This window comes from Leucopleurus acutus, assembly GCF_964270905.1.
Source record: "Leucopleurus acutus genome assembly, chromosome: 1".
NCBI classification, from domain to species: Eukaryota; Metazoa; Chordata; class Mammalia; order Artiodactyla; family Delphinidae; genus Leucopleurus; species Leucopleurus acutus.
In genome coordinates, this window is record NC_139142.1 from 193,836,615 (window position 1) to 193,862,645 (window position 26,031).

The 26,031-nt window shown below is 44.4% G+C and overlaps 1 protein-coding gene across 1 annotated transcript in view; it reads left to right on the top strand.

The window, feature by feature from the left end:
* Positions 1-26,031, top strand: part of GAD2 (glutamate decarboxylase 2) — a gene marked incomplete at both ends in the record, with an annotated part of 65,698 nt that overhangs the window by 20,623 nt on the left and 19,044 nt on the right. Inside the window, 4 exons of the mRNA XM_082834669.1 lie at positions 3,984-4,063; positions 18,872-18,926; positions 20,285-20,401; positions 22,576-22,640. Coding sequence (XP_082690795.1) covers positions 3,984-4,063; positions 18,872-18,926; positions 20,285-20,401; positions 22,576-22,640 — 317 coding nt within the window. The remainder of the gene's footprint in view (positions 1-3,983; positions 4,064-18,871; positions 18,927-20,284; positions 20,402-22,575; positions 22,641-26,031) is intronic.

The following is a 26,031-nucleotide window of genomic DNA, read 5'->3' on the forward strand; positions in this document are numbered from 1 at the left end:
CCGCCATGCCACGTGTCCCTAACGCCCTCTGCTTGTGACCAAGCATCCTCTGAGCTCTCTCTAGATACCTGGTTCCCAGGGTCCTCAGCCTCCAGGACGCTGCCCTCTGCTCTGATTTATCAACACGTGGTTCCATTAAACATGGTGCCAAGGAGTAAGAATGATTCTCCTCACATGTTCTCACCAGCACAGGGAGTCCTGCCACTTAAGCTGTCTTCACGTTTCTTCGTCACTCGGAAGTGTCTTTTTTTTTTCCACTCAAGTGCCTTCTTTCTTGGTCCCTGGCTATTTATGGATAACATTTAGCTATTTCCCTGCTCCGTCTCCTGAAAATGTAAACAAACTCACTGTTTGGTACCTAATTTTCTTTTTCACTCCTTTGTTCCCCATCTTGAAGCTTCCTGTTCCGGCAAGTGTTTTTCCTTTAGATGTGCGGCATTTGGTATGGTGATCCATTATCCTAGGTAATTGCTCCTCATTTGAGAATCCCCATTCTTCCTCATTAAAGGCCAGACAAGACTACTTCCTCGCTTTGACCGGGTGCACCAGATCTCTTACTTACCCCCCGGGGGCCATGTAGCTGTTCAGTGCTGTCAAAAGTTCAGGAAGGAAAAAAACAGAAACAAAACCAATGAATCACCGAAGTCATAATTAGTAAAAGTTTATGGTACACATGTTACCAAATCCAAGCTCAGTCTGCTTGCTGCAGGACAGGCCAATAATTGGGAGACGAGGTGTTGAGGCAAGGAATGGTGACTTCATCCAGAAAGCCAGGTGTCTGAGAAGATGGCGGATTAGCAGCCCAGAACACCAACTTACTGGGGTCTGGATGCCAGTTTCTTTTATAGAACAGAGAGGGGGAGGGGGTGAGGAAGTAAAGTAAAAAGGCCATAAGTCTTGCAGAACATCTCCTGGCTTGGCCAGCATTGGGGAGGGGATGTGTTAATTTCTTCTTTTCTGTAGCCTTTCACAGGTGGGCAGGGTCAGAATGTCTCCCTGTGAGCTGAACAAAGGCGCTTTAGTTTAACATTCAGACAGAGGGGCAGGGTTCCTGAGGCAGGCCATTATGTATGCTTACAGTTATAGATAGCATCCTTTTATTGATTACAGTAGCAAAAGCAACGAAAAGCAAAGGTTGAAGCGAAAGAAACAGATCCAACATGGAGTCAGATTTTGCTCTTCCCTGTTACACACATACCAAAAAGACAGTTTGCAAACCATGAGCGCTCCAGCCAAAACGTGGAAGGAGACTCAGAGGTAGATTTTACAAAGCAGCTTATATAACGTGGAGGCAGTGACTGTTGATTCTTCCCAGTGATTGGTTGCAATAGAATTTTCTTAAATGAAAGGGAATTGGGTAGTGGTTCCCTCATATGAATCGGGGAGAACAATTTAAGTCTCACGATTTTCAGAGGCGTTAAGTGAGAAGTGACCCAGGTCAAGTGAGCCTCACTTGTCTTGCAAAATCAGCTAAATTAAGCTTTGCTTCTCTGACTAAACTGGTTTTGTCTGCTCGGGGAATACTCGAGTGTCCGTTTGTGTTTGATTTAACAGTGCTCACAAGCTCATTCACTGAGGGGCCTAATCTGGGTAGGGAATGCTTGCTCAGTGGGGCAGCTGGCACCTCGACTCTGTGCCCTCCTGGCAGAAACAGACTTAGTGCTGTTTTCCCCCGAGCATCTTCTTTCAGGGGTGGTCCAGGGATCCAGTAACTATGTAAGAGAGAACACTTTTTTTTTTTTTTTTGGTGGAGGAGTCATGTATCTTTCCAATTAAGCTTTCCTAGTTCCCAGGTATCTTCCTAAGGATTCTGCATGTTGTCTTCCTAAGGTTGTAAAATGAGACTAATCCTTTCCCATCTCTACTCTTAGCTACACGGGGCTTTTAGAGCTCCTCTACTCAGTGCCTCATTTGTTGGTTTATAGTATTGGCTGCTGTTATAAATGTGATTTCTTCTTGCTTACTAGCCACACCCCCTAGAAATATGCATGTTAACAGTTCCTAGGCTGCATATTTAAGAATTCAGAGGAGCCATTGACATATGTACACTATTGATACTATGTATAAAATAGAGAACTAATGAGAACCTACTGTAGAGCACAGGGACCTCTACTCAGTGCTCTGTGGTGACCTAAATGGGAAGGAAATCCAAAAAAGAGGGGATATATGTATACATGTAGCTGATTCACTTTGCTGTACAGCAGAAACTCACACAACATTGTAAAGCAACTATACTGCAATAAAAAATAATTTAAAAAAGGAAAAAGAATTCAGAGTCAAAAGCAGGCATTCGAGGAGAGTACACTCTGGAGCCATCATTTAAAATTCCAGTCAGCAGCCCTTTGGTGATGTAAATTGAGGAAGCAGCTCCCCTTTTGGAAAGCTTAATGATCTGTAGTTAATAGTAAGAGGCTGCTCACAGATGCAGTACAGCTGGGCGAGGTTAGCCCCTCTCCACTCTCCAGATTGCACAGTGATTACAGCCATCGAGATTCGGATTCTTCCCCGGAATCAATAACCAAAATCACAAACAAAGATTCAGTGGTGGCCTGTCAGGGCGGCCTTTCCGCGGGCGCTGTTTGCCAAGCCAGTGACTGATGCCTCCTTCCTGATCACACCCTGGGCTGGACAGTCATCTCCACAACAGACAGCCCCTCCAATGAGTCTGGGATGAAGAGTTCTGGGATGAAGAGTGCTGGATTTCAGGCCAGCTTCTCTTACTTGAGTGCACACAATTTCACTGAACTCGAGAGAAACTGAATGTAATCTCTGGGTAGGAAAATGTCAGTCTGGGAGCCATACAGTACACAGCTGCTGTTGCTGTGTTCTTATGCCTTGTACGTGAGATTGGCGTAGGTTACTGTGTGTTGGGGTAACAGGTTCTTGAATAATTTCCAGGGTCTTGTTATCTTCTTGCAAAAGCCCAAGCGAATTCAACAACAACAAAAAGCCAACCAACCCCCTTCAGAAAAGGGCAAAGAACTTGTATAGACATTTCTCCAAAGAAGATGTACAAATGGCCAATAAGCACATGAAAAGATGCACAACATCACTAACGATTAGAGAAATACAAAGCAAGATCATAATGAAGTAGCGCCCCACACCCATTTGAATGACTATTATCGAAAAACAGAAAACAACACCATTGACAAGGGTATGGAGAAATTGGAACAGTTGTGCACTGTGCGTGAGAAAGTAAAGTGGTGCAGCCTTATGGAAGAAAATAGAGCAGTTCCTCAAAAACAGAATTACCATATGATCCAGCAATTCCACTTCTGGGTATATATACCCAAAAGAATTAAAAGCGAGGCTCAGGGCTTCCCTGGTGATGCAGTGGTTGGGAGTCCGCCTGCTGATGCAGGGGACACGGGTTCGTGCCCCGGTCCGGGAAGATCCCACATGCCACGGAGCGGCTGGGCCTGTGAGCCGTGGCCGCTGAGCCTGTGCGTCCGGAGCCTGTGCTCCGCAATGGGAGAGGCCACAACAGTGAGAGGCCCGCGTATCGCAAAAAAAAAAATAAAAAATAAAAAATAAATAAAATAAAATAAAAGCAAAGGCTCAAGGAGAGATTTGTACATCCATGTTCATAGCAGCATTATTCACAATGGCCAAAAGGTAGAAGCAACCCAGGGGTCCGTTGATGCATGAATGAAAAAACAGATTGCTGTGTATACATAAAATGAATGTGATTGAGCATTAAGAAGGAAGGAAATTCCGAGACATGCTACAACATGGATGAACCTTGAGGACATTATGCTCGTGAAATAAGGCAGTCACAGAAAAATAATTATTGTGTGGTTCCACTTACATGAGGCACTAAAGTAGTCAGATTCATAGAGATAGAAAGTAGAATGGTAGTCACCAGGGGCTGGGGAGGGAGGAATGGGGAGTTGTTGTTTAATGGATACAGAGTTTCAGTTTTGCAAGATGATCAAGACTTAAGCAGATAGATGGTAGTGATACAAATGTACTTTCTTTTTCAGAGCCATTTTTCTCTCAAGAAGGGAGCTGCAGCCTTGGGCATTGGAACAGACAGTGTGATTCTGATTAAATGTGATGAAAGGTGAGCATGAACCTGCAACCCTTGTCGGTTAGCAGTTTGCAAATTCTACACATGCATCTCAAAAGGACTAAAGTCCGAAAACAGGCAATGACTGTAGAACAGCAAACCTGCGTCCATCCCAGCTGCTGGCCTTTGCTGTTTCTTTTTCACTCTTGCTTGGAGTCCTGGGACATTGTTCCTCCATGCCGCTAACGCATTCACAGCCTTTGACTGAATCAGAACCTTTGTTAAATCAATCAAAATATTCTGGGGCTTCCCTGGTAGCGCAGTGGTTGAGAGTCCGCCTGCCGATGCAGGGGACACGGGTTCGTGCCCCGGTCTGGGAAGATCCCACATGCCACGGAGCGGCTGGGCTCGTGAGCCATGGTCGCTGAGCCTGCATGTCCGGAGCCTGTGCTCTGTAACGGGAGAGGCCGCAACAGTGAGAGGCCCACGTACCGCAAAACAAACAAACAAACAAACAAAAAAACATTCTGCACCAAGAAGGCGCAGAAGGACATTCGTCACCTGGGCACTTAAGCAACAACCAGCAGGTTGAGAACTGATATATGGAGGTGTCATCATTCCAGGCACCATAGATCGTGTGAACTTGATGGAGTGATTACAGGAGGGGGGGACAGTTTAGGGAGCGAGAGGTAAATAATGCCCCCAGCAACTCATCAGCTCAGTGCCTGAACCCAAGAGCTCTCTTAGGAAACATCCGTCTTAATTGGCACCCAAACGTTGTAGGTACTCTGGAAAAAGGTGGAGGGGAGGTTAAAATATTAATGTAAGAAAATACATTTAGTCTTTAAAGGATGGAGTAAGAAATTCCACTAAATTAAAAGGATGCCACCCATTTCACCACTTATTTATTCATATATATTTATTAGACAGACATTTATGACTGCTCACCATGGCACTAGGCTCTAGAATAGCATAAGGTGTAATCCCAGTTCCCTGACCACGTATGGCCTAAGTGGGGAGAGGTAGTAACGTCAGAAGGATGTCAGGCTCACCTGAGGTGGAGCAGGGGAGGTGAAGTGCTGGAACTGACAGGAATCACTGACTGGCCGGTGAGTGTGCAGGTCGAGAGGTGAGTCGAGGGGGAACGCCAGGCTTGGGCTCACCAGCTAAGCCCTCGCGGTGCTACTCTCTGAGGCAGAGAGCCCCGCCGAAGTGAAAAGTTTAGATTTGGAGCTGCCGAGTGTGAAGAGCTTATGAGGGGAGACGTCCAAGTGAGGGTGTCAGGTAGGCACCTGGGAATAGCAGCCTGGATGTCAGAAGGTGTACAGGGGGAGCCACGCAGAGTGGCCTGGGAAGGAGCTCGGGAGCCTCCCCATTTCGGGGACAGGCAGAGTCAGAGGGGCCCGCAGTGGAGACCGGGAAGCAACAGCCACAGTTGTTGGAGAAGAATCAGGACCCGGGGCCATGAGGGCCACGGGCGTGTTTCTAGAAGGAGTGGTTAACAGCAGCAAATGCCACCAGTAGATGAAACGAGGGTCGACAACTGCCCCTCAGCTTTCCTGATGAGAAGGGGGCTGGCGAGTCTGGCAGGAGCAGCTCCAGTAGAGGCGTGAGCGTGGAAGGCAGTTTGCAGGGGGTGGAAGGGTGAGGGGAGAGGAAACGGAGATGGAAGGCAGACGTTTCTAGAGGTGGAGCCGCGAAGGGAAGGTGGTAGGGCGGAAGCTGGACGGAGAAGATGGCGAGTCCAGGATGGTTTTGGTTTGGTTGTTTTAAGGAAGGGAACTCAAGGTGTATCTAACTGTGCAATGAAGGGTCTGCTAGAGATGAAATGTGAATTATATGAAAAAAAAGGGATAAAATAGCCAAGCTTTCATTTCCTTTGTGAGTTCCTTATTCTTCTGGCTAAAATTATGTAGGATCTTCCTCTCAGGAGCTCACAAGAAGTCTGAAATCATCTTACATTATAAAATGGGAAGGAGACAGAGGGGGAAGCAGGAGTGGTGATGGAAGGGCAGGGGCGAGGTTTAGGGAGGGCTGGCGGGGAGCGGAGGGGGCAGGGCTCCGGGCTATTGCTGCGCTGACCACCTGCTAATGGATTTCAGTCGGGAAACCCTCAGAGTTGGAAGGGTTCTTGGACCTTTATTCATCCAGCTTTTTTTTTTTTTTAACTTTGTATTTTTGTGAATAATTTCAAACAAAGAAAAATTACAAGGTTAGTAACAGGAACTCTCACACACCCTCACCCAAATTCACCAATTGTTAACATTCTGACATAGTTGCTTGATCACTCTTTCTCTCCATGTATGCAATTTAATATTACATGTTGAATGTAATGAAGATTACATGCATACATTATTTGTATATTACAGATATAATTTTTTCAGAACCATTTGAGAATTCCTTGCAGACATGCCCTTTTTACCCCTTAATACCTCAATGCGTATTTTTTGATAACAAGAATATTCACTTACATAATCGCAGTCCAGTTATCAAAATCAGGAAATTTGACATTGACACAAGACTATTATTTAATCTATACACCCTATTCAAATGTCATCAATTGTCCCAATACTATCCTTCGGAGCTATTTTTTTTCCCTGTCCAGGATCGCAGATTACACTTAGTTGTCATGCCTGTTTATTCCCCTTTAATCTGGAACATGTCCTCAGCCTTCCTTTGTTTTTCATGACATTGATATTTTGAAGAGTGTAGACCATTTATTTTGCAGAATACTTCTTAATTTGGCTTTGTCTGACGTTTCCTCATGGTTAGATTCAGGCGATGCATTTTGGGCAGGAATTCCGGGGAGGCGATGCCCGTCTTTCTCAAGTGCATCTGATCAGGAGTAATGCCCACTTGCCTATTGGTTAAGGTGGTACCTGCCAGGTCTCTCCACTGTAAAATGACTGTTCTCTACTTTGCAGTTAATAAATATCTGTAGGGGATGCTTTAAGACTATATAAATATTGTGTTCCTCCTAAAACATTCGTTTAGTAGTTTAGCATCCATTGATGATTCTTGCCTGAATTATTATTATGATGGTTGCAAAACAGTGATTTTCTGACTCCATCATTCCTTCTAAGTTTACTAGTTCCTTTCATTCTACTGTAAGGCAGAACTTTCCTTTCCCTTTTTCTCTCTCTCTCTCCATCTCTCTTTCTCTGTCTCTGTCTGTCAGTCTATCTGTATGTCTCTGTTATTTATTATCAGTATGGACTTACAGGTACTTTAAGAAAGTAATTCTCTCTAGCATTCTCTTCCATTCTCTTCGATTTCTCCATCGCTTGATCCTTTAGGGTTCCCTTTCACTTACCTAAGTTACTAGTAAATTGCTGTTAAACCTTACAGAAAATAAGTCTGACCAAGATATGTGATGCCTGGTTGGCACACGGCTAGAAGAGTCACCAGCCTTCCTAGCTCCCTTGTAACACAAGAGTTCTGTTAGCTATTTTGATTAACACTTGTATACCACAAAAATTAACTACTTACGCTTTTGTATACATTTTTAGTTCTTTCAACTTATCACTTAGCTTTGTCAATTACAGTTACATTTCCCTGCTCTCCTGAAGTACCACACTTTGCCACACAACTGATGTAAACAACTGAAAGTATAAATAATCTGGGGTCATTATACTCTTTTATTAAATTAGCTGAGTCGTGGCCAGTGCCTGGAGGCGGTAGGGAAGCTAATTAACTTTCTGGTCCTCAGGGGGCTACTGAGCCGCACTGTAATAAGATAGACTTCCCCCTGAATCAATTATTGTTGCTCAGGGCTGTGGGGAGCCCCCTGAGTGTCATATCTCCTATGGGTTTGGATGCAGAGAATTCAGAGATGCTAGCAGTGTCTGTGCTTCATTACGTCCTATATCAGGAAGGATTCTAAAATAATAATAGCTGACACATATGGAGTGTTTATCATACGCCAGGCACAGTCCTAAGCACTTTACACAGTTGCTCTAATTAATTCGTTTATTAGAGACACAGAGGTATGTTCCCTCACATTTCCCTGGTGCTGACATAGCCTGTGAAGAGTTTCTATATACACAGTCGTCTTAAACAGTATGACGTGGTCTCCTTTCTCCCTTTGACTCATGGTCTTGGCAGGGTGTGACAGCTCCAAGGTCACATAGCTGGGAAGTGAAGAATCAGAGGTTGGACTCAGAAGAGAACTCCAAGTGTTCAGCAATTAAGCATGGTCCCGTCTCTTTTTGTGTTTTCCATTTTTTTCAAGTTGTGGTAAAATACACATAAAATTTACCCTCTGAACCGTTAAGGGTGCAGGTCAGCGATGTGAACCACGTTCACGTTGTTGTGCTACCATCACCGCTTTCTGTCTCCGAAACTCTTTGCATCTTGCCAAACTGAAAGTCTATACCCATTAAAAACTCTCCGCCCTCCTTCCCCCCGCCCCCGGCCCCGGCAACCGCCATTCTACTTTCTGTGTCTATGAATTTGACTGCTTTCAGCACCTCACTCCTTTTTGTCTTTTTGTGATTAACTTGTTTCACTCAGCACAATGAATGCCTCAAGGTTCATCGTGTTGTAGCAAATGTCAGCATTTCCTTCTTTCTTATGGCTGATTCCTCTGTTGAAGGACACTTTAGGTTGTTTCCTAATCTTGTCCATTGTGAATAACGCTGGAATTCACATGGGAGTACAGATATCCCTTTGAAATATTGATTTCATTTCCTTTGGATAATCACCAAGGAGTGGGATTCATAGATCACATTGTATTTCTACTTTTAATTTTCGAGGAACCTCCAACCATACTGTTTCCGTTGTGGCTGTATTAATTTACATTCCCCCCAAGAGTGTACAAAGGTTTCCTTTTCTCTACAAACTTACCAACATTTGTTTTTTCTTGTCTTTTTGACAATAGCCATCCTAACGAACTGTTAGGATGTAACTAATAGTAACATGTAACTGTATGTGTTAGCACACAGTATTTGTTTTTCTCATTCGACTTACTTCACTCTGTATGACAGACTCTAGGTCCATCCACCTCACTACACATAACTCAATTTTGTTTCTTTTTATGGCTGAGTAATATTCCATTGTTTATATGTGCCACATCTTCTTTATCCATTCATCTGTCGATGGACGCTTAGGTTGCTTTCATGTCCTGGCTAGTAAATAGTGCTGCAATGAACATTGTGGTATATTCTCTTCTTTTACTCTTTTTGAATTATGGTTGTCTCAGGGTATATACCCAGTAGTGGGATTGCTGGGTCATATGGTAGTTCTATTTGTAGTTTTTTAAGGAACTTCCATACTGTTCTCCATAGTGGCTGTATCAATTTACATTCCCACCAACAGTGCAAGAGGGTTCCCTTTTCTCCACACCCTCTGCAGCATTTATTGTTTGTAGATTTTTTTTTTTTTTTTGCGGTACGCGGGCCTCTCACTGTTGTGGCCTCTCCCATTGCGGAGCACAGGCTCTGGACGCGCAGGCTCAGCAGCCATGGCTCACAGGCCTAGCCGCTCCACGGCATGTGGCATCTTCCCAGGCCGGGGCACGAACCCGTGTCCCCTGCATCGGCAGGCGGGCTCTCCACCACTGCACCACCAGGGAAGCCCTGTTTGTAGATTTTCTGATGGTGGCCATTCTGACCATGTGAGGTGAGAGGAGATATCTCATTGTAGTTTTGATTTGCATTTCTCTAATGATTAGTGATGTTGAGCATCCTTTCATGTGTTTGTTGGCAGTCTGTATATCTTCTTTGGAGAAATGTCTATTTAGGTCTTCTGCCCATTTTTGGATTGGGTTATTTATTTTTTTGTTATTGAGCTGCATGAGCTGCTTATAAATTTTGGAGATTAATCCTTTGTCAGTTGCTTCATTTGCAAATATTTTCTCCCATTCTGAGGGTAGTCTTTTCATCTTGTTTATGGTTTCCTTTGCTGTGCAAAAGCTTTTAAGTTTCATTAGGTTCCATTTGTTTATTTTTGTTTTTATTTCCATTTCTCTAGGAGGTGGGTCAAAAAGGATCTTGTTGTGATGTATGTCATAGAGTGTTCTGCCTATCTTTTCCTCTAAGAGTTTTATAGTGTCTGGCCTTACATTTAGGTCTTTAATCCATTTCGAGTTTATTTTTGCGTATGGTGTTAGGGAATGTTCTAATTTCATTCTTTTACATGTAGCTGTCCAGTTTTCCCAGCACCACTTATTGAAGAGGCCATCTTTTCTCCAATGTATATTCCTGCCTCCTTTATCAAAGATACGGTGACCATATGTGCGTGGGTTTATCTCTGGGCTTTCTATCCTGTTCCATTGATCTATATTTCTGTTTTTGTGCCAGTACCATATTGTCTTGATTACTGTAGCTTTGTAGTATAGTCTGAAGTCAGGGAGCCTAATTCCTCCAGGTCTGTTTTTCTTTCTCAAGATTGCTTTGGCTATTCGGGGTCTTTTGTGTTACCATACAAATTGTAAAATGTTTTGTTCTAGTTCTGTGAAAAATGCCAGTGGTAGTTTGATAGGGATTGCATTGAATCTGTAGATTGCTTTGGGTAGTATAGTCATTTTCACAATGTTGATTCTTCCAATCCAAGAACATGGTATATCTCTCCCTCTGTATCATCTTTAATTTCTTTCATCAGTGTCTTATAGTTTTCTGCATACAGATCTTTTGTCTCCTTAGGTAGGTTGATTCCTAGGTACTTTATTCTTTTTGTTGCAGTGTTCTTTTTGTTGCAGTGGTAAATGGGAGTGTTTCCTTAATTTCTCTTTCAGATTTTTCAACATTAGTGTATAGGTATGCAAGAGATTTCTGTGCATTAATTTTGTATCCTGCTACTTTACCAAATTCATTGATCAGCTCTGGTAGTTTTCTGGTAGCATCTTTAGGATTCTCTGTGTATAGTATCATGTCATCTGCAAACAGTGACAGCTTTACTTCTTCTTTTCCGATTTGGATTCCTTTTATTTCTTTTTCTTCTCTGATTGCTGTGGCTAAAACTTCCAAAACTATGTTGAATAATAGTCGTGAGAGTGGGTAACCTGGCAGCAGCAGGCTGCACAGGCTCCCGGGAGGTGAGATGTGGATAGTGACCTGTGCTTGCACACAGGCTTCTTGGTGGCTACACCAGCAGCGTTAGCGTCTCATGCCCATCTCTGGTGTCCACGCTGATAGCTGCGGCTCACACCCATCTCTGGCGCTCGTTTAGGCGGTGCTCTGAATCCCCTCTCCTCGCACACCCCGAAACAATGGTCTCTTGCCTCTTAGGCAGGTCCAGACTTTATCCTGGACTCCCCCCTGGCTAGCTGTGGCGCACTAGCCCCCTTCAGGGTGTGTTCACGCCGCCAACCCTAGTCCTCTCCCTGGGGTCTGACCTCCAAAGCCCGAGCCTCAGCTCCCAGCCCCGCCTGCCCCAGCAGGTGAGCAGACAAGCCTCTCAGGCTGGTGAGTGCCGGTTGGCACCAATCCTCTGTGCGGGAATCTCTCCGCTTTGTCCTCCGCACCCCTGTTGCTGTGCTCTCCTCCGTGGCTCCGAAGCTTACCCCCTCCGCCACCCACAGTCTCCACCCGCGAAGGGGCTTCCTAGTGTGTGGAAACCTTTCCTCCTTCACAGCTCCCTCCCTGAGGGGCAGGTCCCGTCCCTATTCTTTTTTCTCTGTTTTTCCTTTTTTCTTTTGCCCTACCCAGGTACATGGGGCGTTTCTTGCCTTTTGGGAAGTCTGAGGTCTTCTGCCAGCATCCAGTAGGTGTTCTGTAGGAGTGGCTCCACAGGTAGATGCATTTTTGATTTATCTGTGGGGAGGAAGGTGATCTCCGCGTCTTACTCCTCTGCCATCTTGAAGGGTCCCCTCATCTCCTCCATTCTTAGCACATGTTAATATTCATCTCTTCAATTTTTTTTCACCCAGTTGTACCTTAGGATTATTTTTCTAGGTTCCCATTTCTTTAAAATTCATAAAGCTCTACATAGAATTATTTTGTAATATTAAAATATAACCTTCTTTCTCATTTCAAATGTTACATTTTCTCTCTTTTTTATTAGACTAATCAGATATTTGTATATTCATTCATCTTTTCAGTGTATGAGCTTTTGAATTTATTAATTTGGTTTACTTTATAAAGTTTCTAAATCACTGAAAGAACTTGTCTCATCCTTTCTGCCTACATTGTTTGTTGTTATTTTCCTAGCTTCCTGAATGAAATATGTTTAGTTATTTTTAATTCCCTGTTTACTTATTTTTAATTTCAAAAGCATGTCAGGCTAAACATTTTCCTCTGAGAATGATTTAGGGTGCTTCTCATATTTTTATATGCCCTATTCCCATGTCATTAATTTTTAATGTTCTGGAAGTGCAGTTTTGATTTCCTCTTTGACTCGGAAGTTATTTAGAATAGCCAAGCATGGTTTCTTACGTGGTAAATTGAACTTCTATTTTTTTTTTTGGCCACACCACAAGGTACATGGGATCTTAGTTCCCTGACCAGGGATCGAACCTGCGCCCCCTGCACTGGAAGCGCAGAGTCTTAACCACTGGACCGCCAGGGAAGTCCTTTGAACTTCTTATCATGATCCTTTTCTTCTCTGTACCAACATGTTCAGGGAAGAGGAATGGCAGTTTGGGGAGGAGGAGGGGTGATGAGAGACCACCAGCATCCCTTCCTGCCCACACAGTTTCCCTCGTCATCTACCTCCCTCTCAGCCCCAATGTTAATTCCTAGTGGCAGCAATAAGGTTTCATATTTTCATATGAAAATAACTCTTTACTACATCATGGTTGGGGTCCTCAGTTGCCCATCACTCTAGGGAGTAAGTATAAGTCAGTGCTTTTGGAAAATGTAAAATTTTTTTTGTATAGTTGATTAACCATGATGTGTTAGTTTCAGGTGTACAGCAAAGTGATTCAGTTATACATATACATGTATCCATCCTTTTTCAAATTCTTTTAATTACTAGAATTAGACACAAAAATCACCAAAAACATCCTGTTCCCATATCCTGACCATAATGCCAAGGGATCCCGTTGTGCATATTAGAAGACAAATCTTAAAGGAGAAAAATACATTTCATTATTATAACGTTCTTTACCCGAATCAAACTCTATTTTAAAGGGACCAAGGAAGTTCACTGTTTATAATTATGGTAAAATTTTTTTGGCGAAGGGCTTGGTTTTGTAATTCCAGTACTTCCTGAATGATCTGTTTTGACCGCTGTTTATTATTTTATCTTATGAGCCCTTCCTAGGATAAGTTATCACGTGGGTAGCAGCCGTGTGGACACACATGGAGCTCTTTTCCCCAAGGTGGTCCCCGAGAATGTTTTACCGTATAATTCCTGCAACACTTTTTTTCCAAGTCAATCCACGCAAATTGTCAAGTCACCACACAGTCCAGGCAATTTGAAAATCCACTTCAGTCCATGAATTCCCCTTGCTTAATCTACATGACAATCAATGTTAAAGAAATAGTCTTGCTAAGCACTGACTAGTTAAAAAACAAAAACAAAAAACTAGCAGTTTTCTGTTACTCCTGTAGCCTTTGGGGCTACATAGAACAATATCATCTAAGGATGATAGAGTGATAAGTTTTAGCGAGAGAGTCTATGTTTTTCTTATTTTACTAATCAGTACTAACAGCAATACGAACTGGGATGAAGGAACTACTCAGTCCAGGGGGGGCTTCCAAGAGACCACAGTGGAAATACTACCTACATCATTACAATTCTAGGACTCAACCTGAAAGGTTTCTTGTTAAGTCAAGGTAGCAGGCATTTTTTGATAAACCCCATAAACGCTTCGGAAGACATTTATTTTGCAGCACTGAGAACCCCGGGATCTGATGTCAGAATACAGCTCTAAGTTTGAAATCTGCCCCTACTAACTGTGTGGCATCCTGCAAGTCACACAATGCTAGTACTACTAGTAATAACAATGAGACTAACATGCATTGACTGGTTACTATATGCTAGGCAGAGTTTTATACTTAGTGCTTTACAGTGTTTGATATTTACTGTGTCATTCAATCCTCCTGTAAACCTTGTGAGGGAGGTACTAGTAATATCAATTTATAAATGAATAAACAGCGGAACTGAATTCTTCAAATACACACAAGTAGCATAGGGTCTGGAGCGGAAACCTGGTTACTGTCTCCACATTCCAAGCTTTTAGCCACATTCATCCGCTTCGATGAGCCTTAGTTTCCTTATCTGCAGAGTAAGGACAGTAAAAATTCTCTTGCGGGGTTGGCACGAGTGGCAGAGATCAGGAGTAAGGGATAGTACAGGGACCGCTTCTAAAACTGGTAATTCGTTATCACTGCTGGGGCTGCTGCTATCAACAGTGGTCGTAACATTAGTCAATTTCTAACGCGAAGGATCACGCATCCTTTCTTCTTTGCACACAAATCTCTGTGAACAGAGCCAAGCTCTAAGCACTTAGGAAAGGTTGGTAGAATTATTATAGTTCAGCAGGGCCAAGGAGCAGGGCCACCCAAGGCTCAGGCACCCGATTTGTGACCATTTGGATGCCTGCCCAGAGATCTACATTCCCCAGTAACGTGCTTCTTCTGGTAAGATCGTTCTTCCCATCGGAGCCACGGGAAGATAGCCATGCATCTGCGTCCAAAGTTCGCACACGGGGTAATCTGTGCCTTTTGCTTCTTTGCACAAAGAGAAGGTGCTTCCAGCTGGCAGCTCTGGCTGGCAGTGTGGGATTTTGCCCAGGCAACTTCATGAAGTTATCTGACCCTATAGCATCACATTAATCTTTTTTAATTTTCTTTTTTTTTTTAATTTATTGAGGTAGCATTGGTTTATCGTATTTATAAAAAGTTTTACGTGTACAATGTAAGGTTTTGACTTCCGTATACATGACAGTGAGAGCATCATATGAATTTTTAAAGACTGTCACAAAATCAAGAATCTCAGTGCGAAACAGCCACATCCGAAGCAGCGGTCTGGCTCAACAGTCCTCACTTCAATGGCAGTTCTTTCTTAAACACTAACACCTAACAGAGAGCATCGCAAAGCATCAGTCACAGCTTAACTGGGCACTTAAAGGCTGCATGGGTAAGCGTAAGAGATATGCATTTTTGCTATGGAAATACCTCTAGACCAGACATATGTGATGCAACAGCTGTTATCCAAAGCTGCCCTGCACCAAGACATGCTTGTCTGGAAAAGCCAAGACTGCCAGACAGCTTCTAATCCTCAGAGGAGCCTGCTGGCTGTCACCCGGCTCTCTCTCCCTCCACAGCACGCGGGCAGGCGGGGATGCACAATGCCACTTCCGGACCTCGCTGCCCTACAGCCGTGATGGCTCAAAACCCTGGGTCCTGTGGAAAGTGCTTGGCTAACCTGTTACAGAATTATTGAAATACCCACCAGGCTAAAACTTCCATTTCTAAAGCAGTGTTTCTCAACATGTGGACTTAGGTCTGCCTGTGTCACCATCTCCTTGTTAGAAACGCAGATTGCTATGCGTGTTTGTCTATTTACTTGTCTCTGTTTGTCTCCCTTGTTAGCGTGTAAGCCCTGGAGAGTAAAAGCTGGCCTGTTTACTGTGGTGCCCCAACCCCTAACAGTGCTTGGCACATAACGAGGCCTCAATAAATTAATTTGTAGAATGAATTGATTCCCGGGCCCTATACCTGACCTCCTGAATCAAAATCCCTAAGAGCACGGCCAAGGAATATACATTTTAAAGACATACACAGATGACTTTTATGCATGCTAAATTTTACAAACCATTGTTGTAAAGTAATTCATCCAATTCTAATTGGAGAGATGAAAAGTTTTGTCTCCAGGGGCCCCCATACTAGCGGTCTTGTCAGTCTCTAAGGTAAAGTGAACATATTAATATAATCCTAGGGGGAAACTTTTTCCTTCTACTCACATACCTCCAACAGATGTCGATCTGCCACCCACAGTGTGCCAGGCTCTGGGTTCCTAAGTGGACAGAACAAATACGGGCTTGGACGGCCAAATGCCTGGCAAAGTCTGGAGCCTACCTGTTAAGAGCACACCCAGAGCTTTCCACTCTGCGAGAAGCGAACACTTGGACTTGATTATTTGACAAGGCTGTCCCTTCTCCCTGCCCTGATATGGAAATGGGACAGACTGTATGTTCATTACTGTTTTCCCAGCCGGTTTGAGTGACACCTCCGATCCATGAAAGCCAGATATTATCTCAAAGGATTTATCTTATCTTAAAAGACAATATAACCTTTCTAAAGAGGTTTCTTATATGTTTGGCCCTTTGAGTTTGTTCTGGAAGCTTGGCATTTTCTTTCTAGGTAAAGCCAGCCTTTACCTGGTCCTGGGCCATCACACAGGTGACTGTCTTGTCCTGTTTCCTCATTTGAAAAATGAGACAATTAGACTAGAACGAGGTCTAGAGCCCCTCGCAATTCTGATGTCCCCTAATCTGTTACTTCTCCATGAGGTCTCACTGCCTGGGCTTCACAGAATATCCAGATGTGATTAGTGAGCAAACAGCGATTGTCAGGCCAGTCTCCCCAAAACTCTCCAAGGCAGAGAAGGTTAGTTGTGGTAGACTAGGTAACATTTGGGACTTGCAAACAATTTCTGAGAATTCTCTCTCTCAGTTTCTATGTTTGCCTACAAAAATACTACGGCAATTTTAATGCACTTAAAACTTGATGTAAAAGGTAAATATAAGACCTGAATGTCCTCTGAAATTTGAACTTTTTGTTTCTGTCACGGTGGAGCAAGGTGTTTTAGCACAGCCAGATCTAGGAGAGGCTGAAAAACCACAGCTTTGAGGGACGCTCCCAAGCCAAGCTGTGAAGTATAGAGAGACACGTAGGGCATGAAAGGGCCTCCAGAGCCCTTTCCCCAACCCCCCCCCCCCCCACAAAGCCTGCCCTTCCATTCCCTCTGTCCCTCCTTCAGAGGCCCATCTCACAGAAGTTCCCCAAAGGTGGGCTGCTCTGAATTAGAGTCATACCCTCAGCACCAAATTTAATGCCCTTTGTTCCACTGCAGCCCAACTGACTAATCACTGGTGATGTGTCCATTGCCATTGCCAGGTAATTGCATTTTAACTGCCTTTCTTTGGAAAACAGCCTCACAAAACTCAGTGGTTCTCTATGCTTTCAGACCCAATGTCTACGTTATATGCCAACTATTATGTAATACCTTCTTTGTTAGCCTGAAATGAAAATTGTAGAAAATATAACTTATCTACTCACTGTGCCCAAATTAGTTTTATAAAAAGGAGCAAGGTTAGGGGCTTCCCTGGTGGCGCAGTGGTTAAGAATCCGCCTGCCAGTGCAGGGGACACGGGTTCAAGCCCTCGCTCGGGAGGATCCCACATGCTGCGGAGCAACTAAGCCCGTGCACCACAACTACTGAGCCTGCGCTCTAGAGCCCACGAGCCACAACTACTGAGCTCGCGTGCCGCAGCTACTGAAGCCTGCACACCTAGAGCCCGTGCTCTGCAACAAGAGAAGCCATAAAAATGAGAAGCCCGTGCACCGCAACAAAGAGTAGCCCCCGCTCGCCGCAACAAGAGAAAGCCTGCACAGCAACGAAGACCCAGCGCAGCCAAAAAAAAAATAAATTAAATAAATAGATAAATTTTTTTTTAAAAGGAGCAAGGTTAGAGAAGCAGTTTATAGTAAGACAACATATTTCAATAGGTAAAGCTTAAGCGAGACCACACTAGGAGCTCTAAAGGAGTAGCCCAAATGCTTGCTCTGTGTCTAAATCTACATCTACCTAAAGTCACAAGGACCACCACAAATGACTATAGAGCTAGTGACACATTCCAAAACCTCACTTACTGTCCCCTAAATGCCAGTAGCCTCCCCAACCATTTATTGTGACAAACGCCTCCCCATCATTTATTTTTCCAAATTGTCTTCTACAAACCTAGATCAATGGCCCACATGTGAAAAGTTTAGCCAGTTTAGCAATGTCAAGAGAGCTATTTTAGTTTAGACAATAGTTCACAGCCTCCAGTAACATGCAGCTACTCTGTCCTCTGCCTGGTTTTTTTCCCCAAAATCTTGGGGTAGGAATGTCATAATGCATAATGACAATCTCAACAATAAAAGCTAACATTTATGGAATACTTCCCATATGCCAAGCGCTTTAAAAATTTTTTTTGCATTTATTAACTCATTTAATCCTCATAACTCCATAAGTAATATTATTATCACTGCGTTCCAGGGATCATAATAATACGCACAGGGAAATTCAGTAACTTGGCTAAGATCACACATCTAGCCACATCTAACTTCTTGTAGAAATCAACTCCTTTGATTATTATAATAGTGAGGTTTTATAGTAAGCAAAGTACTACCTGTGTTTCTATTTTAGGAAAGAAACATTTCAGAGATGAAAGGATGCTTCTTTCTCCAATGCCTGTCTGCCTCTTTCACATTTGAGTCCATGAGTTCTTGGCCTCCTTTGTGCTTTTAGCCCTTGGAATGTAATTAGGTAGCTTTTGACAATATCTTCATCCAAATGATTCAGAGTGGATTTTCTCTTCTTGGCGTTTCGTCTCTGTGTGAAATTGCAGGTCCATTCACTGGAAGATTTGGAATGCAAATCTTCTTCTGAACTCTGCTCTCATTGCCAAAAGTCTTGCTCCAAAGCAGGTTTGTTTTAATCAAATTAAGAAATGACCTAAAAAGCAGGCTGTGTGCAGAGTGGAGAGACATGTGGACAGTGGGGTCGGGCATCTCCTAAACGTGTCAGAAATTACAGTCCAGCATCATTCAGGGAGGAAATGCCTTTCTTTCTGGAAACAACCGAGGAGTTGTTCTAACTGATCATTATTATCAATGATTTAAGGTTGGACTTCTACCCTCCTGTGGCTCCTTGTAGAGACGACAAAGGAAATTATTCAAAGCAAACTTGATGTACTTATTTTCCTTTCAGGGGGAAAATGATCCCATCTGATCTTGAGAGAAGGATCCTTGAAGCCAAACAAAAAGTAAGTTTTTGAAGGGATCTTTATCCAGCCCGTAACAAGCTGATGGTATGTATTTCTGTTTCCATCCAGTAGAGAACACATTTTTGTTTTATTTTTAAAAGAGAATATGGAATTTTGCATTGTCATTACTTATTTCTCTGAGTGATAGGCTCTGCTTTGAAAAGGTCTAAGTTACTGAATAAATACCATAGACAGTGGTACTGTAACAGTTTCCAAAGGATTTTTCTTCCCATGTGATGAGAATTGGCACTAAACAGACACATCGGAAGGACCGTATTCACAAGCAGAAAATCCCAGGAAGCTAATGTAGCATATGGGAGTTACTGTGTGTGGTTATTTGAAAAGAGCCAACATTTCCTGCCTAGACACATGCTGGTGTGTTGGCCCCTCAAACACCTTATTTTTCAGGAAGCAATTCGGTACTTTTTTTCAGAAGTGACAATTTCTGAAGACCTGCTAAAAATTCCTACAAAGCTCTAGGAAGTCATTTACATCCCTGGATGGTTCACAGGCCAGAGCTTTTAGTAGATCTAATCTACAGTTCCTAGTTCAACGATATAACACATGAATTGTACTATTAGGATCTCAGGAATAATTATTAATTTTCATATGCCCTTTTCCCCCCTACAAAGTGGCAGCCGCATCCTTTCCCCTTGTTCCGGTACTGGAACCACTTCTAGTCACATAAACCTTTGCTGCCACCTAAAGACTGACGCTGTAACGTCAGGTTCCATCATGAATTTGAGGCATTCTTGGGCCATCTTTCAGCAGTGGCCTGGTATTTCTATCAATTTTCATTTAGCCACGGCCAGACAGACTGAGCCAGCTTAGACAGATAAAAGTCATGGCTTACTGTTTAGCCCCAAGTGAATCCTCTCCTCTAAGACTCTTAATAGGAATAATGGGCTGGTCAGAGTTCTTCCCTTTGTCCTCTGGACTGCTCACTCTGGAAGATTTAGTACGTTCAGGGGCCCTGTTATGAAAAAGGAAGATTAGAAAAGCAATCGGGCGTGGGGTAGGGAAGGGCAGAAAGTCTCCCTGGAATACATCAGTGGTTTGTGGGCACCACGAAGCTTACTCACCTCTGAGTCCAGTGTAGCCTCTTCTGAGAACCAGAAGTCTATTCTCATAAGGCAACTGGCAGGGCCAACAGAATGGCCTGGAGAACCTAGACCCTGGAAAACGAACATCATTCCTACTAGGCTCCAAGGTGTTGTTAACCCTCCTGATGGTTCCAAAAATGCAGACGTGTATGATAGGAGGAGAATGGCCACTGTCTTTTTTTAATCAGCTTTTTAAAAGGATCCTTTGACCCCCCCCCCCATTTTACAATATTTGGGGCTCTCTCATTTGCACAGGGATTTGTCCCTTTCCTTGTGAGTGCCACGGCTGGGACCACCGTGTATGGAGCATTCGATCCCCTGTTAGCTGTTGCTGACATTTGCAAAAAGTATAAGGTCTGGATGCACGTGGATGTAAGTATCCCATAGGGACTGCCACTAAAATGTCCTTGCACGTTTTTTCACCTGGAGCTCATGGAATGAAATGTATTCTCTCTATTTTTTTACTTTAGGAGTTTATTTTCAGGATGGTGATAGTTAAGCTTTTAAAAATCGCAGAGACAAAGTAGTACACAACTCGCACAGGACATAACATTCGCTGGAAGCAGTCTGAGGCTGATGATGCCTTAACTTTCCCAACAGGATAATATTCTTATTTCTATGACCAGGACCTGAGCTGCGCACTTAGTTCTCAATTCATTGGACCATAATGTCCAAGGAGGAATATGGCCTGTGTACACACACACACAGTCACACACATGCAAAGCTTACTTCCCTATGAGAATGGTCCAAAGAGTAAATAGGAGTTGCATTTATATAGGAAATCCAGTGGATGAAAAAATTCAGCTCAAGTCAGAGACGAGTATAATCAAAGAGGAAAGCGGACTTGACAGCTTGCTAGGAAATATGAATCCAAATTTCCAATTTGTTATCTTGGTCAGCTAGTAAGATAAACTATATATGAGATGTTTTGACTGCAGGGTTAGTCACACCAAAAAATAATGGAGATGCACCCATCAAAACATTTCCAAATGAAACAAAATGTCAACTTTTAGAAGGACAGATTAAAGGGATTAAAGTTTAGACTGGTATGACTCCAAGTGTGGCTCCAAGATCAGCTGCTCTCTGCCAACTGTTTAGGACCCACCGTGAGATAAGGAATCAGTGCCAGATCATCTCTAAGCACGATGCTTGGTTCAGCTGATGTGTTTTCCATTGTGAGACTTTCTCGAAGCAGGAAGCCTAAGTTGATTTACATTCTGGTGCAAGAGGCTTATGTTATAGAGTAGACCGTTTTGAGTAGATCATTTTGGCTTTATAGTAAGCATTCAGACCAAATTAATCCCTCTTTCTTAATGAGCAGAAAACCTCCAGAGGCTAAGTTAGGTACATTTCCATTACCCCAGAGTTATCCTGCGTCGCAGTTTCCAGTCTTCTTTTCCTTCCCTGATTCACAGTGTGAGTTGTTCTTCAGCCTACCAGAGACCCCTTTATTTCACACATGAAGACACTGAGAAACGGTTGACAGACCCCAGTACCATCAGTGACCTGGGTCTTGGAACTGGACAGCCTATGAAACCTCACTAGCTGATTCGGGGAGAGGATTATCCTGACAGCCTTGAAAGCAGCAATGTGTGTCCCGAGCCAGCAGATGCAGTGGGCTCTCCTCCAGAGTTTCTACTTAAAATAGAAGAACCAGTTGTATTAGCTTTCTTTGAAACATATCAAATTTACCACTCATTATCCTTACTGTTTATAATTCTATAATTAAACTGGAAAAAAATCTTAAAATATTACACATTTGGAAAATTGGATAATTTTTCAAAGTGTAAAAGGACTGAAATTACAACAGAGAAAAGAATGCAATTATACCCAGTTTTTTTCTTTAAAATTATGCCAGGATTATTTTTACACCCAAAGAATGTTAACATTTTCCGATGAATCTCCATCTTTACATCTTATCTTTGAAGGAGATCATTACACCAATTCAAATCTTCAAACTTGAGAACAAAGTTCTTTATTGCTCAACTAATTGGCTGATACAAATCTCGCCTGCTTGCTTTTTTTTTTTTTTTTTTTTTTTTGGCTGTTAGTTTTGTTTTGGCTTTTGGTTTATCTTATCCAAAATTACACATCAGTAAAATAGGCTTGGAAGGTGTCTCCTCCCCCTGGAATCATGCAGACTTGTCAAAAAGAGTTTTCCTTGCAACTTGAAAGCAGTTTAAAGGGTCCCAGCCCATCTTATCTACTCTAAACTGTGGAGATACTAGGGCTTCTAGTTCTGAGATTATGAGCTTCACTAAGACTGAGTGGTGGTGATGGGTTGGGGGAGGATCTCTCTCCTTCTCATGCAGACTGAGGAAATGTTTGGCCCCTTACATCCATAGAAATCTGAGGTGGAGCCTGAGACCTTAGAATAGCCCCCCAATTTAACCTTTGGAAGTCTAGTGGCCAGTCTCCAAGTTACCTGGGGTTGAGGCTGTACCTTTCACCCTATGCAATGCTTGCTGTTCCGGAAGACACCAAACTCTAGAAATCCAGGCAATTAAAAACACTGCCTTTTTTTTTGTATGCTCTCCCTTTTCCAGGCAGCTTGGGGTGGGGGATTACTGATGTCCCGGAAACACAAGTGGAAACTGAGCGGCGTGGAGAGGTACACACATTTTTCTTGCTAACAACCTAAAGTGTGAAAGCTGAATGTGAAAAGCAAATTACACCCAATTTCCAAGAACTGTTGGTGTACAGATGAGCCCATTCTGTGCAGTGCCTGTGTGCCTTATGTGCTCATGTATGCATGAATATTGTGTGTAGACAACGAAGAAATTAAATCCCATACCAAGTGACCCAAGTGGAATGTTTCTAACTGGCCTCCATGGTTGGCCAGAGGACTCAGGAATGACCTTCCTGGGATCTCTGAACCAACTACCAAAACTGTTTAAAACTTCAGGCCGTCCACTGTTTTCTAGGGAGATATACAGCTTTCATGTTTCATGAAAGGATAATATCCGCTGTTTTAAAGAAACCAGTAAATAATTTTGTGAAGCAAATAAGCACATTGTAATTTATCAGCGTTGAAAGAGGAGTTTGGGGTTTAACATGGCCTCTTTACTTAAAGTGAAACCTGCTTGTGATAACATCATGTGATAGTTTCATCCCCATAATAATTTTTCTGGTGTAGCTCTGTTAGATGCTGCAAAGCACCTTTTATTCAGAGACTAACCAGTAGACCATTGAGAAAAGCCGCAAAATACAAAGGAAATAATTTTTGATTAGCGTAAAGCCTACTCAGGGCCAAAGGAAAAAGGAAAAGAGACACGGAAGGCAAAATCAGCCTCGGCCTTTAGTTCTGACCCACGTGCAGAGGGAGCTCAGAGTTCCTGGTCCTCCGCGCACAACATGGCAGGTCAAGGACAGTGGTGAGCTCTGACACTCCGGGCAACTGAGAAAGCCTGGATTCAACCAGGGCTGCCCATCGCCCACTGTGCCCTGCCCAGTAGCCAGATGCTGCCCAGGAAGAGTTTCCCACTGGCTCTGCCTCTGGACATCTTGGCACAATTTCTGTCCCAAGGCGAGAAGAGAGGCTGGTGGAGCTCAGAAGCATCTGGGAGCACGGGGCAGGCAGGGCAGCCGGGCCAGAATGAATGGCAGGGTGTGCTGTGTGACATCCAGGCCCACCCACATGTAGAGAAGCCGCGGCTGCGGAAGGGGGGCAGAGGCAAAGTCTGCGGCACTCTGCCGCAGTAGCGGAAAGAAGGCCGGACAGGCCAGCCCAGGCCCGGGTCGGCAGGGTTGTGTCTCTGAGTCTGCTGCCTGCCCTCTGACTGCAGGTGTCAGTTCAGGTGTGAGTGGGTGAGGACAGGCACGGCCCCTTCCCAGAGGGAGCCAGCTTTAGGTCTCTGCTTCTGGTCCATTGGGCTGAATTCCTTTTTTTCATGAAGATCCGCCTGAAACCAGAAGCTTAAGGACGAGGCAGTGAGCTAAACAGTGAGAGAGAATGAAGAAGAGAGAGCCATTCAGAAGGTGCCCGTTCAGAGGATCAGAACAAGAATTCAATTGACGTGCTATCGAGAGAAGGGCCCGGACACAGAACCTTCTCGTCTTTGAGTCCCTTTAAATTGAGCAGCCCAAAAAGTGAGAGGCTGTTACTGTACCTTTCACACCAGCTGTGACTCCAAGTGCCGACGGCCAGCCGTGGAGCCCCCTCGACCAGTGATTACCTGAAAGCTCGCTAACTCACCTACCCGGGGCCTTGGAAAGATAAACACCCATGTGCTTTTGGACTAAAGACTAAAGACTTTTGAGAGCAAAGCTTAGAACTTTCGTCATGGGACATAGCGTCCTCTCTAATTGCCGCAATTCTTGAAACTGTGTTGTAAGTAAATCTACTAAGTGGAATAGCCAAACAGGTAGTCTTTTTTAAAAACGAGGGACCGTCGGCCCTTCCCTGGCGGTCCAGTGATTAGGACTCCGAGCTTCCACTGCAGGGGGCACGAGTTCGAGCCTTGGTCGGGGGGTTTGAGCCGAACCCCCTCAGCCATCCGTTGATCTGAGAGAATCCATCTCAGTGACTCGTCAGCGACAGGCACACTTTCTTTGGTGGATAAGATTGTAAGGCCACGGGACACCCCCAGCCATAATGTGCGTGGACACACGTTTAGGAAAGAAATTTGCCTTACTTGAGATGTTACGTTTCTCCAAGCACTAGGACTCTCTCTGAAGTGGAGGAAATCTGTGATCGATTCCTGTCGCCAAATCCAGAGGTGGACCAGTGGTCACAGGGATCCCAGAGTACCGTCCTCATAACAAAATGGCACAAGCACCCGGAGCCCTGCCTGGCATCCCCTTCGAGAGCCAACCCAGTTCTCAGAAAGCACCTTTCTTCCCTGAAAACAGTGTCAAGCTATTTAGGGATGCTGTGGCTGAGAGAGTGCCCGGAGCCCTGGCACTCCAGAGCATGTTTCTGGGTACCGTCAGGGCCCCTTCTTTAATCCCTCCTGGCAGCGGGCTGCTGTGTATCTGGAAGAACCCGTTGCTGTGGTCCACTCTCAAGACTTTCTGGCCAAGCTGAAGGTTCCAGCACAGATTCTGCCGAATTACCAGTTATTACCCTCACTCCCACCCCTGAAACTCAGTTCCCGGACCTCTGTCATAGGCAAGCCACATCGCAAGGCACGGCGCGGGCACAAAGTCAAGTACGACACGAACCCTGTCTTCAAAGGGCTTAGAGTCTGGCAGGGAGACCGCAGCCAACCATGGATTACAATGCAAGGCAGAGGAAGTAAAGGCTCAAGAGACCGATCATTCTCCTAACCAGGGCTGCTAGAGGAGGGGAGGTCTTCCCCCAGGGGTGGGCAGTGGAGCCTCCTCAGGCAGAAGTGGAACAAGGGCGTGAAGGTGAAAGAGCAGGGGCACGGAGGTTTGAGCGGATCCTTGGTGACAGTTCAGACAGCTGGTTGGAGACTGAGATGGATTCGTGGCAGTGACCAGGGAGCTCGCGGAGGGCCCAAAAGAAGTCCTGCCCGGTGAGTCTCAGCGCGGGGCCTGGCCGCAGAGCCAAGTCCAGATCACCGTAAATCCCCGAGCTGAGCGTCACTGCTGTGTGAGCCATTATTACGCATGGAGAGCGTTCTGTTTCTCAGGTTGGGGAGAAAACCTGGAAAGGCCCTGCCCTGGCAGCCATAGTGCGGGTCCGACGAGAGGAGTGGCGTTACCTGCGCTTGGGAAGGGCTCCTCTGAATTCAAGAGGAGAAGGAGGCCAGGACTGGCTAGACCCTGCTGGGCATCACAGAGGTCCAGGTGCAGGAGGCAGCGGAGGGGAGAGATGCTGAGGGTGGGAACCGGAGCAGCCGCAGCAGCAGCGAGGGAAAGGAGGACGTGAACCCAGGAGAGCTGCGTTATCAGGGGCAGGATGCGTTATCAGAGACGGGCTCTTCAGTGTAATTTGAAGGACCGCTGCTTCTGCTTCCTTCACTTGCTTCTGGAATATCTTGTGTGTGTGTATAGAAAAGTCGCACTCCAGTTACACTAAGAACACCAGGTGTTAC